Source organism: Macrobrachium rosenbergii, chromosome 8 (genome assembly GCF_040412425.1).
Source record: "Macrobrachium rosenbergii isolate ZJJX-2024 chromosome 8, ASM4041242v1, whole genome shotgun sequence".
Classification (NCBI taxonomy): Eukaryota; Metazoa; Arthropoda; class Malacostraca; order Decapoda; family Palaemonidae; genus Macrobrachium; species Macrobrachium rosenbergii.
This window is the reverse complement of record NC_089748.1, coordinates 71,939,934-71,954,365: the sequence shown is the minus strand read 5'-3', so window position 1 is coordinate 71,954,365 and position 14,432 is coordinate 71,939,934. Positions and strand designations below refer to the sequence as shown.

The following is a 14,432-nucleotide window of genomic DNA, read 5'->3' as shown; positions in this document are numbered from 1 at the left end:
TTTTTTAGTTGTATTGTACACTAAATTGCGATGATTTTGGTATATAACAAATTGTAAAACGATCAAAGCAACACAGAGAAAATATTATCACAAAATGATGCATGAATTCGTAAAAAGCGCGGACGTAAAAATGTTTTTTTCAAAAATTCACCATACATCGAAATATTGTGCTAGAGACTTCCCGTTTGTTGAAAAAATGAAGCTAATTGATTGAATATTACTAGACTGTAAGTGTTTTACCTTACAATTGCAGTTTTCGACCATTTCAGTCGAAAGTTAAAGTTGACCGAAAGTAGAATTTTTCTATTTATCATGATTTATATGAAAATATTTCAAAACTGATAAAGCTACAACCATGAGTTATTTTCTGTTGTATTGTACATGAAATTGCGCACATTTTCATATATAAAACTTTATGTAACGACTAATATAAAACGGTGCAAACATTACGACAAAAGACAAAAGAATTTCTGAGATGTTGGCCGAGTTAAGCGTTATCAGGACGTAAGGAAAATGTTTTTCAAAAATTCACCATAAATCAAAATATTGTGCTAGAGACTTCCAATTTATTGCAAAATGAAGGTAAACGATTGAATATTACTAGAATGTAAGAGTTTTAGCTTACAATTGCGTTTTTTGCCATTTCGTTGAGTTAAAGTTGACCGAAGGTTGAAATTTTGGCAGTTATCGTGATTTATGTGAAAATATTTCAAAACTGATAAAAGCTACAACCATGAGCTACTTCTGTTGTATTCTACATGAAATTGCACATTTTCATATATAAAAGTTTATGTAACGACTAATGTAAAACGATGCAAACATTACGACATGACGATGAAAGAATTTCTGAGATGTTGGCCGAGTTGCGCAGACGTAAGGAAAAAGTTTTTTTTTTTTCAGAAATTCACCATAAATCGAAATATTGTGCTAGAGACTTCCAGTTTGTTGCAAAATGAAGGTACATGATTGAATATTACTAGAATGTAAGAGTATTAGCTTATAATTGCGTTTTTACCATTTCGTCGAGTTAAAGTTGACCGAAGGTTGAAATTTTGGCAGTTATCGTGATTTATATGAAAATATTTAAAAACTGATAAAAGCTACAACCATGAGTTATTTTCTGTTGTATTCTACATGAAATTGCACACATTTCCATATATAAAACTTTATGTAACGACTAATATAAAACAGTGCAAACATTACGACAACGTGACAAAAGAATTTCTGGCGCGGACGTAAAGAAAAAAAGTTTTTTCAAAATTCACCATAAATCGAAATACTGTGCTAGAGACTTCCAATTGGTTGCAAAATGAAGGTAAATGATTGAATATTACTAGAATGTAAGAGTTTTAGCTTACAATTGCGTTTTTGACCATTTCGGTTGAGTCAAAGTTGACCGAAGGTTGAAATTTTGGCAGTTATTGTGATTTATATGAAAATATTTCAAAACTGAAAAAAGCTACAACCATGAGTTATTTTCTGTTGTATTGTACATGTGATTGCGCACATTTTCATATATAAAACTTTATGTAACGGCTAATATAGAACAGAGCAAAAATTACGACAAAATGAAGAAAGAATTTCTGAAATTTTCGGCCGAAAGTTACCGGCGGGCATAGGAAAAAGTTTTTTCAAAAATTCACCATAAATTGAAATATTGTGCTAGAGGCTTCAAATTTGTTGCAAAATGAAGGTACATGATTGAATATTACTAGAATGTAAGAGTTTTTAGCTTACAATTGCGTTTTCGACCATTTCGGTCAAGTCAAAGTTGACCAAAGGTTGAAATTTTTGTAGTCGACGACGTGCGGTGCGTCCACTTGGCACCCAACAGACAATTTTAGTCGACGTATGATACGCCCAGTAGGCGTTTAAGGGTTAATAACATGCTGTCAGTGCAAAGTTTTTTCATAACTTATAATAAAAATATATGGGGTGGTTAGCAGAACAACAGGATCGGATCTTTCCGATGTTGAATGTTACTTGGGGGGTCCAGGGGGGTGAAGTCCCACCCTGACCAGCTCAGGGCATGGCACCCTGGTGAGGTTAGGAAGGTACCTGGTTAGGCCAGGACATGGTACTTTACACTCACCCCAAAGTTTTCTTCATAACTTATAAATAAAAATATATGCTATCAATATAAAGTGTTCTTCATAACCTATAAAAATATGCTTGGTGTTGTTATTTCCATGTTTTCCGTTCAGGTATCATCATCATCATCCAGGTGCCATATCCCCAAGGACGTCGGCAATCATGGCTCGCCACTCCTCTCTATTTCCGACTCTCTGCAGTAACCGAGCTGCAGACATTCTTCCTCCAGTCATTCTCACCAATCCATCCATATATTTTTGTCTAGGTATTCCTCTCGGCCTCCTTCCATTGATTTTACCAGTGAGAGAGAGATGCTCTAGTTCTTGTCTTCTCACTATGTGACCCACAAACCACATTTGTCTACCTCTCACTGAAGCCAAAAGTTCTCTCTCAATGCCTACTCTCTCTAATACCTGCTCATTAGTTTTCCTTTCTGTCCACGATAATTTCAGCATCCTTCTCCAAAACCACATTTCTGCAGCCTGTAACCTCTCCTCGTCTGCCTTCCTCAAGGTCCAAGTTTCACAGCCATACAACAATACAGACCAAACAAAACATTTCACAAATCTCCTCCTAAGATACATCGACATTTTTGAGTTAGTGACTAATTTCTTTATCTTACCAAATGCATCTTTTGCATTGGATACTCTCTTCTTGATCTCTTTTTCACATTTTCCATCACTTGTGACAGTGCATCCTAAATAATTAAAACTATCGGTTTGTTTAACTGTTTCAGCATTAATTCTTATATCTGTTCTTGGGGGGATTTCATCTTTGGAGATAACCAAAACCTCTGTTTTCTTAATATTTATTGACAGACCTCTTTCTCTGCTTGACTGGTGTAAAGTACTGACTAAAGCTTGAAGTTTATCATGAGAGTCTGCAACAAGTGCTGTATCATCAGCATATCTGATATTATTAATATTGACTCCTCCAACCTTAATTCCTTCCATATCTCTGAGATCTCTCATTATCATTTCACTATATAAATTGAAGAGATCAGGTGATAGCACACAACCCTGTCTTACACCTCTCTTGATGTGCCGAGTCTCTGATTCGTCATTTTCTACTTTCACTGATGCCTCTTGATTCCAATAAAAATTCTTTATCAATCTTAGATCTTTCCCATCGATATTTATCTGTTCCAATATCCTTATAAGGTCTACATGTCTAACCCGATCAAAAGCCTTTTCATAGTCAACAAAACAAACACATCTATCTTTTTTCACTTCTATTGCTCCCTCCATCAACATTCTCAAAATAAAAATTGCATTTCTTGTCCCTTTATCTCTCATAAAACCACACTGTTCATTGCCAATCTCTGGGAGTATCTTATTTCTTATTCTATTCAAAACAATCCTTAATATTATTTTTGTGATCTGACTCATGATACTGATAGTCCGGTGTTTATTGCACTCAAGTGTTCCTGGTATTTTTGGCATTGTGATAAATGTTGATTTGTACATCTGTGTTGCAGGCCCCTTCTTCATATATTCCTTCCACTATTTCCATTAATATATCAATGATGTATTCTCCCAGAGCTACCAACATCTCTGCTGCTATTCCATCATCACCTGTTGCTTTATCGCTTTTCATTTGTTTTAAAGATGCCTCTATCTCTGATCTGATTATACTTGGTCCCTCTCCGTTGTCACTGAAGTCTAGATGTTCTATTCTATCATCATCAAACAATTCTCTAATATATTCCGTCCATCTTTCCAATATTTCTTTTGACTCCATTACTATGGTTCCATCTGCTTTTTTGATACCAGTGTTGATACTTCTCTTCTTTTTAAAAGTAATTTCTTTCACCTTATTATACTTTCTCCATTCATCCCTTTTATCCAAATCTTCTACCTCCTCACAAATCTCATCCATCCATTTCTCCTTTGCCCTTGTGCATTCCCTCTTAATAGTTCTATCCAGAGCTCTATATCTATCTTCATTTTTACCCTTCTGTTGCCTTCTTTCATCCATCACTATCAAGATATCTTCTGTCATCCATTCTCTCCGAGCTCCCCTTTCTGTTGTTGGTATTATTTCATTACCTTCTCTTATTGCATTTTCCATATTTTGCCACTTTTGCTGAGGATGTTGGAGCACTGGGCCTTCCTCCTTAAGCTGGTCATATCTATTTCTTACAATTATATTATATTGGTTCTTCATTTCCTCTGTTTTCAATAATTTCAGTTGCCTCTTTGATTTAGGTGTACTCTTCCTCTGATTTTTCAACTTCACCATCACTGTTGCTACAACTGGTACATGGTCACTATTACAATCGGCTCCTGGGTAGGTTTTCACTTGCTTGACAGAGTTCCTAAATCTTTTATTGATGGTTAGAAAGTCTATTTGGTTTCTAACTCTGTCACCAGGGCTTTTCCATGTCCAGAGATGTCTTGGGTGGTGCTTAAACCAGGTGTTTGATATAATCTGTTCTCTCTCTAAGCACCAGTCTACAAATCTGTTTCCTCTCTCATTTCTTCTACCTAATCCAAAAGGCCCAACAATATCCGCTGTTCTTCCTTGTCCCACCTTCGCATTGAGGTCACCAATAACAATAATTAATTCATACTCTTTGCACTGCTCTCTTGCCTGATTTAACTCTCGATAAAATTGATCAACATCCTCTTCATCATGTTCAGGTGTAGGTGCATATACTTGTATTATGCATATATTGAATGGTGTGGCTTTTATACGCACCAACAAAATCCTGTCAGATGCAGCCCAATAGCCTATCATACATGGTTTCACAGATTTGTCTAACATCACACCAACACCTCTCTCAGCACTCTGGCCTCCCAAGTATATGAAGGTTCCTCCTGTTGAAGTTGGAGAACATCCCAATCCTGGCCATCTAACCTCACTAAGCCCTAATACTTGTAGCTTCATTCTTTCCATTTCTCTACATTCCATTTCTCTACATTCATTCTCTACATTTCCATTTCTCTACATTCATTTTCTTTCCAGCCTGATATAATGTTCTAACATTCCAAGTAGCTATTCTTATTTTCCTTGTTTTCTGCTGTCTTTGGGTTGTTATTACATTTCTTTCTTTTCTTTTTGTTCAGGTATAGAAAGGACAAATAAACAGACATCTGTGAAAATAAAGTAAACAATGATCCCAAGCTAAACAAGTCAGACAACTCACTGTGGTAAAATCAAGCTTGCTGGTCTTATATAATTACTATCATTATAAAAAATAGTAATCATGGGTATATATAGGAAAACAAATCACTGAAAGAAAATCAAGCTTACTGTTGACATCCCGGAGGTACCTGGCATTTCTCCCATGGAGACACTTCTCGTCTGGTTGGGTCTCTCTTCTCGTAATCCATGCTGGGCACGCATTCTTTGGTACCATTCCCTTCCAGGGTACTCGTCCTCTTTTTTCCTGCCATTGGAACTATGTCAATGCACAGCAGGGTCACGAAATGCAAGCATAAATGCGATCACGGACAGAAAGTACGTCGGTAGAACCAAAACCTTAAACTCACTCGATGAGTTGGCTTATGGGTAAAGAGGCTCTGTTAGAAAGTGTTACCTACGATCATATAATTTTATATTTCTGAAAATACACAGTAAAAATACAGGCAGTCCCCGGTTTACGATGTGGGTTCCGCTTTTACGCTGCGTCGAAAACTGAAAATCGTTGTAAACCGGAAAATCGTCGAAAATCGTCAAATATCCTAAGAAAACCTTACTTTTAATGCTTTGGGTGTATTGAAAACGATGTAAACTGCATTTTTATTGAGTTTTTCATCAAAAAAACTTCCAAATTTTGATTATTCTGCTGTTTTGGAGCCATATTTCTTCCGTTGGATTGGCGTACAACGCGTCATAAACTGAGAACATGCGTTGTAACCCAGGAAATAATTTCTGATGAATATATTTGAAAAGCATTGTAACCTCGGAACTTCGTAAGCTGGACCCGTCGTAAACTGGGGACTGCCTGTATGTCAAGAAATACAAAATATTATATGTAAACTAGTTGGTGTGGTATATCTGTGATACGACTATGACGAATTCAAAATATCTAGACACCTAGATACATATTTACTCTGATTTGACATTCTTTTGAAAGAACAAACCAGCTCTTATCATAGAAAATGGGTATTTTTATTAGGAAACTGAAGTATATTTCTCACTTCCTACTATCTGGAATTAGAAAGTCATACAGACATTATGCGACAATTTGTCGCTCAATGTCGCTCACAGGGTGATATCAAGATACATAGATGCATATTTACTCTAATTTGATATATATCTGAGAGAACAAGCCAGTTCTTATCATAGAAATAGTGTATTTTATTAGTAGGAAACTAAAGTATATTTCTCACTTCCACCTAGATTCCTAGAAAGTCATATAGGCATTGTGTGACAATTTTTCAGTCAATGCTGCACACAGGGAGGTAAATACAGTAAACAAATATGTAAAAAAAAAACACCAAAAAACAAATACTTTTTTTGCAATAATACTTCAGGATGTTTATTTAGACATTAAATACTCCACATCCGTCGATAACTAAAATTCCATAATTCCTCAAAATTCAGCAATCAGCGGGCCCCTTAAATGACTTCCTAGAGGAGGATGAAAGGACCATCTTGGGGAGGGATGTCTTGCATAGAAGGATACAAGGGCCATCTTGGGGAGGGATGCCTTGCATAGGAGGATGAAAGGACCACCTTAAGGAGGCATGTCTTGTCATCCGGCTGGTTCCTCATCAAAAATGTTGAAGTAGGCGAACCCGGGGCAAAAAAAAAGAGGGAAAGTTCACCATCAAGTATCTCAATAAGGCAGCATATGCTGAAGGAGCAGTGGGTTCTTTTCTTGATCGATTTCTTCTTCAGAGGAAATTGGAGACAAATTGTCATCCTGAGCAGGCTTAGGAGTGGGAGGAGCTTTATTTAATAAGTCCATAATTTGGGCTAACAGTCTTTTAATAGGAGCCAAAGCAGGCTCGTCAGGGTCCTTAGGCATAGGAGATGATGCTGGAGGTCTAACTGGAGAAAGCGAAGGAGACTGCAACCTCTGAGAAGACAGAAACAGGTGATGAGTGCCTGAGAGTGGGATCTGGGTCCTCAGGAGCTGGCACTGGGCACTCAGGAGCTGGCACCAGGTGCTCAGGAGAGGGCACCGAACACTTGGAAGTGGACGCTGAATGCTTATGAAAGGGTGCTGGCCAGGTGTGGGTGCTCAAGGTCATAAGTCGGCGTTCAGGTGGGAAAGTCTTGGACTGTCCAAAATAGATAGAGGTGGGTGTTGATGGACATGAGCAGGAACATACGGGTCCACAGAGTAACTGCAAGAAGGTCTGGGACTGTAAAGAGACTGCTTGCACCGGTTAACAGGAGCTGTGTCCTCAGCAGATCTGGACATTGACCAAGGGTTTCAGAAGGTGCTTGGAGGTGGGGAAGAATCCAGGTAATGTTTGCAGTGCTTCCTGTCCACGCCCGTAGTTGTCAGAAGAGCTTGAGGACAACTTATGGATATCCCTGGACAAGTCTTTCCAATAGTTGTCTGCCGACACCTGGGACTGTACAACAGGTGCAGCTGAGGGGGGCAACTACCCGTGGGCAAACCCCATTAGCCTCCCTTGGACCTTTGGTATGTCTTCTCCCAGGTTTGGGGAAGCAGGACAGGGAACTCGGTCTAGGAGAACTAACAGGATGAACAGCCACCTCCTCCACTTGCCACTTGCACTGCACCATCACTATGCGCTTTTACAGAAAACACTTTTTCCATGATCACTTTAATGGAAGCTCCCAAATCTGCAACAGTACTTACAACTAAGTTAATTTTCTTAACAACTCAAGATTCGAGACTGGCAATGGCTTTAGGATCAGAAGAAAGGGAGCCAGGCACGGGAGTAGGAGGATGTTCAGCAGGAGGCCAGTATTAGGAGAAAAAGTAGGAAAAGGAGTAGAAGGAGAGTAATAGGGCTAACCTCTAAACTACGCTTCAGTGTAGCCTCTAAACTAGAGAGAGTTTCGGTTCTAGAAGCCGCTTTCCTCTTTCTATCTCTCTCTAACTTGTCTCAATGAGGCTTAAGAAACTTCCACTGTTTATTATCCCATGCTGAACATTCATTACAGGTTTATCAATACTGCAATCTTGCCCCCTACGTTTTAGTGCAGATTGTATGAGAATCATAGCATGCTTTAATTAGCCTAGCCTTGCAGCCTACCCCACTGCAATAGCGTATACATACTCGAATTACTGGAATCCAACACAATTCTAAATAATCTGTTGAAAACTAATCCAAATGATCACGATAAACCGCCTACAGCCTGAGCGCAACCACAATACAACAATTGTACTTCACCAAATATGAAATAACAACTGGAAAAATCCAACAAAGTTGCTGCAAATGGTGCGTTGTTGATACTGCAACCAGCAGAAACAAATTGAATATGGCTGCTGGTTGTTCCTCCTTTCCCCAGTGAGTAGAGAGTCACCTACGTAATAAACAAAAGAATCGCGCTGTGAAATTAAAAAAAGTTGCTGGGCGAGGTAGATACATTAGCTATGTAATTACTTGGTAAGTTACTTATATGAAAATGCCAGACTGTTCAATGAGAGGGTAAAAGAGTCAAAACGAGAAGGTCCAACATCAGATTCTGTTTTCGAGTAAATGTGAAATAATGTTGCTTACCATCACCTAGTACCTACTGCTGGGAATACATTTTGTAATTATGTTAATCATGATAACAAAAGCACATATTAAATAAGATGATTTGTGTTTGAATAGGAAGATGTGGATATATATACACCCATTTGAACATTTATTACACAGGTATGTATACCATATTATACAGCACATACACAACTTACCAATCAAGTCTTTTAAAACGCCTTATTACTGTTTTTACCGTCTTCCGCTTTCCTTTTGATAGAGACCATTTAGTGACACTTCTCTTCTGTATCAAATTAGAACTAGGGCTCTCTGCATTGCAAAATGGCTGTAACTTTGGAGAGAGCTCTGGGAATCTAGTTACTGCAGCTAAAATTGGTCTGAAATACAAATAAAAAATCATAATAAAGATACTGCTAAGACTTACAACCTGATATACAGATAAAGTATATATGAATAACAGTTCAATTTTCTCTTATTACCTTTCTGAGAAAAATGACATACTTTTTGGAAGATAATGTTTCCAAGCATGCTTTTTAACTACTATAGGCAAAGGAAATTAATCTTTTGGAGATCAAATTACAAGTGAAGTACCACCAGTGGCTAATGAGAAGTTGGGCTACCACAAGGTGTGGAAAAACCCATCACCTCTCTTATTGTGGTACATTCTTCTACTGTCAATAAGCTAAATATGGGCAGCACAGAGTCTCGCATTTATGGAAAATGCAGGCTACTGCATTAAGAAAATTTAATATTTCTTAAAGTTCTCAATTCATTTAAACTCAAATACAGACCATAATGTTATATTTACATTTGACAAACACAGTATAATACCATGTTTACATGTATTAAATTAGTACATATACAGTACTGTCTATTGTCATACACAGCTGCAAACAAGAGCTTAGAAAACTGTAATAAGGAAACTGGTGATACTGTATCTGCAAGCTGGGATAGGGATGGTCTTCATGCTTTCTCTACCTGATAAAAGCAAGAGAAAAGACTGGAACACTAATGAAATTCAAACACAGTGAATGCAAGGTGTATAAAATAAAGATCCATAATGCCACCTTACCTCCAGCAAACTTTTTCTGAGGCTGGGACTTTGTTGGGAATTTCTTTGCAGACAGCTGTCTCTTCCCAAGGCACTCAAACCAAAATAAGAAAGGACTTAGAAGTTTCCTTGCACAGACCAGGTTTTCCAAACGACAACTGCAACATAGTCCGGGCCTGTTACAGTCTGAGTCCATGGTAGATCTAATCCTAAGACTGTTACTGTAGGATTTAACAGTCTGGCTCTCACATACCCAGAAAAGGCTTTGTGATCACCTCCACCTGAGATTGGGAAGATACTCTGTCTGTGGACCTGGAAGGGTCTCTGGCAAACAGGCCGACCTGACTCCATCGTTCGTACAGTGATAATACATATGGATGCCTCCTTGAGAGGTTGGGGAGGCCATTGGGAGGGCTGTCAGTTAGGGGAAGATGGCCACCTGCTCCAGAGGAGTGTCACACCAGCTTTCTGGGGCTGTTGGTTGTCTTCCATCTCAGAAAACTGAAACCTCAAAAGGGACTCACACTTTGTTCATCCTACACAATATGACTGAAATGTTTTTGTATAAAGAGAATAGGCTCATGCTGAAGTACTCTCAAGTCAATGATTGCTAACATGCTTCCACAGTCCAAAAGTCAACCGGTTTGCCACATGTGAGAACCATCAACTGACAGTGTTTGTGTCTCTGAACCTGGACATTCAGGCAATAACAAGAGATGCATTCACACAAGATTGGAACAAATGGAGGATGATATACCTTTTTCCTTCACTGTCCCAGATTTTGAAAGCTTTGAACAATCTACTAGCTTTCAATGGAACCGCTTGCCTAGTAGCCCTGAACTAGCCAAATGGTCATTGGTTACTTATTTCTTCAACAACAGGCAAAAGAACAGACTACCATTGCCTTCCGTTGTTCTATCCCAGACAAAAGGAGGGGGAGTCGTCTAAGCATTAATATCATAAAAGAATGCTGGCCACATTTAAGAAAGTAGATGAGCAAAATAAACTTATGTGATGTCATTAAGAAGCAATTACATTTGCTTGACATTTGTGTGATTGCATATCAACTCTCTCTCTCGTCTTGAAAAAATTGGTTGTGGACAATGAATGTGATTTTGCAGCAATTGCATCGATATTTATTTTCAGTCACTGTAGCGACAGTATCAATTGATGAAATGGAAATTCCGCAGTAGCTTCTAAAGATTTTGGACTTATAAGCAAAATCGTTAACGAAGTTACGCATGGCTTGATTAGACAGTTCACGGTCCCTACCCTCGGAACAGCTTCTATCTTCTTCCAACCTTTCACCGTCCACCTTTGTCTCCAGGGCCAGTCTCAGGAGCCAAATGACACTGCATGATGATATTACTCTACGTAATTTCCCTCCTCTAAAGCGTTTTATACAATCCTCAGAAAAAACACTTATAAACCCAATTTTCACATTGCAGATTGTTCACACATTTTTCTTTTACCAATGTATTTTAGCTTTTATGAAATAACATAAATAAATATATGTTAACTGGTAAGGAGATGTCTGCACCAATCAGCTAATAGTATTACTACTTAACTACGTAAACAAACGCAGCGTCGCCATTTACAATGTCTCGTGAACTCAAGGGGTAAAAGAAATCATTTCCCCAACTGTACATATGGGATTTTCAATTACAACTGTTCAAAGAACACTACTAAAAAGCAATTGATGAGAAAATGCAGTAAAAACATAGTGTAAATGAGAATACTGTAGCATAAAATATAAATAAAATAAAAGTGTTGTTCTCTCTCTCTCTCTTAAATATGGTTACCTCACATACCATAACAATACACAAGAGAATCTTTCATCACTGTTGATATTTTATCTCTAATCACTAAAAATATTTGAAATGCAAATTTCATATTTAGCAAGTTCAAAGACAGTATCGAATGAGTGTGTATGCATGTTCCGTATGCACACGACTGGGTTTATCTTTTGGACTGTAAAATAAAAAATTAGAAAACAAAGTAAAAAATACAGTGTAAATGAGAATACTGTAGCATAAAATATAAATAAAATAGTGAAGGAGTTTTGTTACTGTACTTGGGCTTCCATGTAAACATGTAAAGAGAGAGAGAGAGAGAGAGAGAGAGAGAGAGAGAGAGAGAGAGAGAGAGAGTAACTGAGACGAAATATCGAAAGTGATAAAATATTCTCTTGTGTACTGTTATAATATGTATGATAATCATACTTAGAGTCAACTAAAGTTGTAATGAAATACATTACAGTAAATCAAGCAAAACAAATGTAATTCACTTTTCATCTCTAATCAACGTAAAAATATTTGCAGGCTGTCTTCCTTACATATGAAATTCACTTTTCATCTCTAATCAACGTAAAAATATTTGAAAAATGAATTTCGTATGTAAGGAAGACAACACCAAACAGGCTGTAGTGACTTCACCGACTCCATGGAATGAGTGCATGCGTACATTAGTCTTTTTTTTTTTTTTTTGCTTTGCTTGATTTACTGTACTGTATTTCATTACAACTTTAGTTGACTCTAAGTATGATTATCACACATATCGTAACAGTACACAAGAGAATATTTTATCACTTTTGATATTTCATCTCAGTTGCTCTCTCTCTCTCTCTCTCTCTCTCTCTCTCTCTCTCTCTCTCTCTCTCTCTCTCTCTCTCTCTCTCTTTCATGCCCTACACATGATTGTGTACAACTTTTTTAGTTTGGAAGAACAAAAAATGAGAAAATACAGTAAAAATATAATCGACAATGCTGTAGCATACAATATAAATAAAAATGTAAAGGATGTGTGTGTTACGTTGCTTAGACTTTGCTGTAAGCATACCTCTCTCTCTCTCTTGTACCCTATACACATGATTGCATTTATCTTTTGGTTTGAAAAAATAAAAATGAGAAAACAGAATAAAAATATAAACAAGACTACAGTAGCATATAATAATATAAACAAAGTGAAGGAGTGTGCATGTACTTAAGACTTCGATGTAAACACATCTCTCTCTCTCACTCTCTCTCTCTACCGTATCTCAGCAATGTTCATATCCATTAACAAAATACGGATTACTGTATCATAAACATAAAAACATGAAATTAAACAAGCTCTATCAAGTCAGGTCTACCTAGCCCTCTTCACACATCCAACACAGCATCCTCACCCCCCACCCAGCCATAGAAACTCCTCCCCAGCTCCACCCACCTTCCAAAACAACCCCTTCTCTGAGCCTTCCTCTACTCAGCCTTACTGCTCCTTCCCTCCAATGGCACCAAGCCATTCGACCACCCTCACCCCCCAAAACTCTTTTTCAGTCAGTGTGAGTGTAGGCGGTGTTATTAACACTTTCTTGAGGCCAAGCAGCATTGCCAACCATTGGAGGACTGTTCTTAAAAATTTTTTAAATTTATATATTTATTATATCTTTGGGGCCTTGATCCCTGGTCTGGGTGTGTCTGAAAATGTGTTCCGGATAACTGAGGTATTACCTTTATGATTTTTTATCACATCACCATGACATTGTACTGTATATACGAAAGCATTAACCTACAAATGTCATTTAATATCCAATTTGGTCTACCTCAGAAATAATACCAAAGGGGAATTATAACTGATAAGTGGTTCATCACCTGGCAGGCTCGAACAGCCGAACAGCAAGTACCAACAACGTTCAGTGACTGTTCTAGACCTCTCGACTATCAAGAGGGGTATAAGTTGATACCAACTCTGCTATACATATCTCATGGCAAGCACAGGTATTTGTTCTTTAGCACTGACATCAACCCACATCCACCATAACAGCCGACTGGTGCATTTAAAACATGTAGCTATTTATTAACAAAATTTTTATCACATCACCATGACATTTCATATACACAAACATTATGCCATAAATGTTATGTAATTTTTAGACTGCGACAAATCTGAATCCCCTCTAAACTGCCTAGTTTAATAGTTCAAACACCAATACCCCCTCTAAAAACACTTATACAGTATGTCTTCGACTTATGGCAGGGGATCCATTCCAGCACCGCGCTGTAAGTTGATTTCGATCGTAAGTCAGTGTTTTACCGTTATTGGCGCTTTATTGGAGCTGTAACTTGATGTCTGGCACCATAACTTGATGTTGCATCAAGTTACAGCACCATTAACTTGATGCCTGTTCTTGCCATTAGTGCTGTCAACAGTGCTGTAAAACACCGTTAATGGCACTGAAAAAGCCCCATAAGATCGAATCCGCCATAAGTCAGTGACACACTGTAACTGCCTATTTTAACAGTTCAAACACCAAAAATACCTTAAACTAACATCCTAAAACACTATAATACCATTTCAAAGTCATCTCACAATATTACCCTTAAAAATATATGGCTTACAACTATGTGTGAAAACTAATCAAGTTACCCGAGAGAGAGAGAGAGAGAGAGAGAGAGAGAGAGAGAGAGAGAGAGAGAGAGAGAGAGAGAGAGAGAAATACATATGCACATTAAAAATATCTAGTACACTAGTGACAGTACATAAACTAAGGTAAATAAAAATTCACAAAAATTACATTTTTATGATAAAATATGATTTTATATATACTTACCAAGTAATTACATAGCTAACAGTTTCTGTTAATTGGCAGCTAAAATTTCAAATTCGCGATAGCG

General features: G+C 37.6%; 1 protein-coding gene across 1 annotated transcript in view; it reads right to left on the bottom strand.

Moving 5' to 3' along the window:
- mRpL35 (mitochondrial ribosomal protein L35) overlaps positions 1–14,432 on the bottom strand; it is a 51,703-nt gene that overhangs the window by 26,724 nt on the left and 10,547 nt on the right. Inside the window, exon 2 of the mRNA XM_067108000.1 lies at positions 8,924–9,103. Coding sequence (XP_066964101.1) covers positions 8,924–9,103 — 180 coding nt within the window. The remainder of the gene's footprint in view (positions 1–8,923; positions 9,104–14,432) is intronic.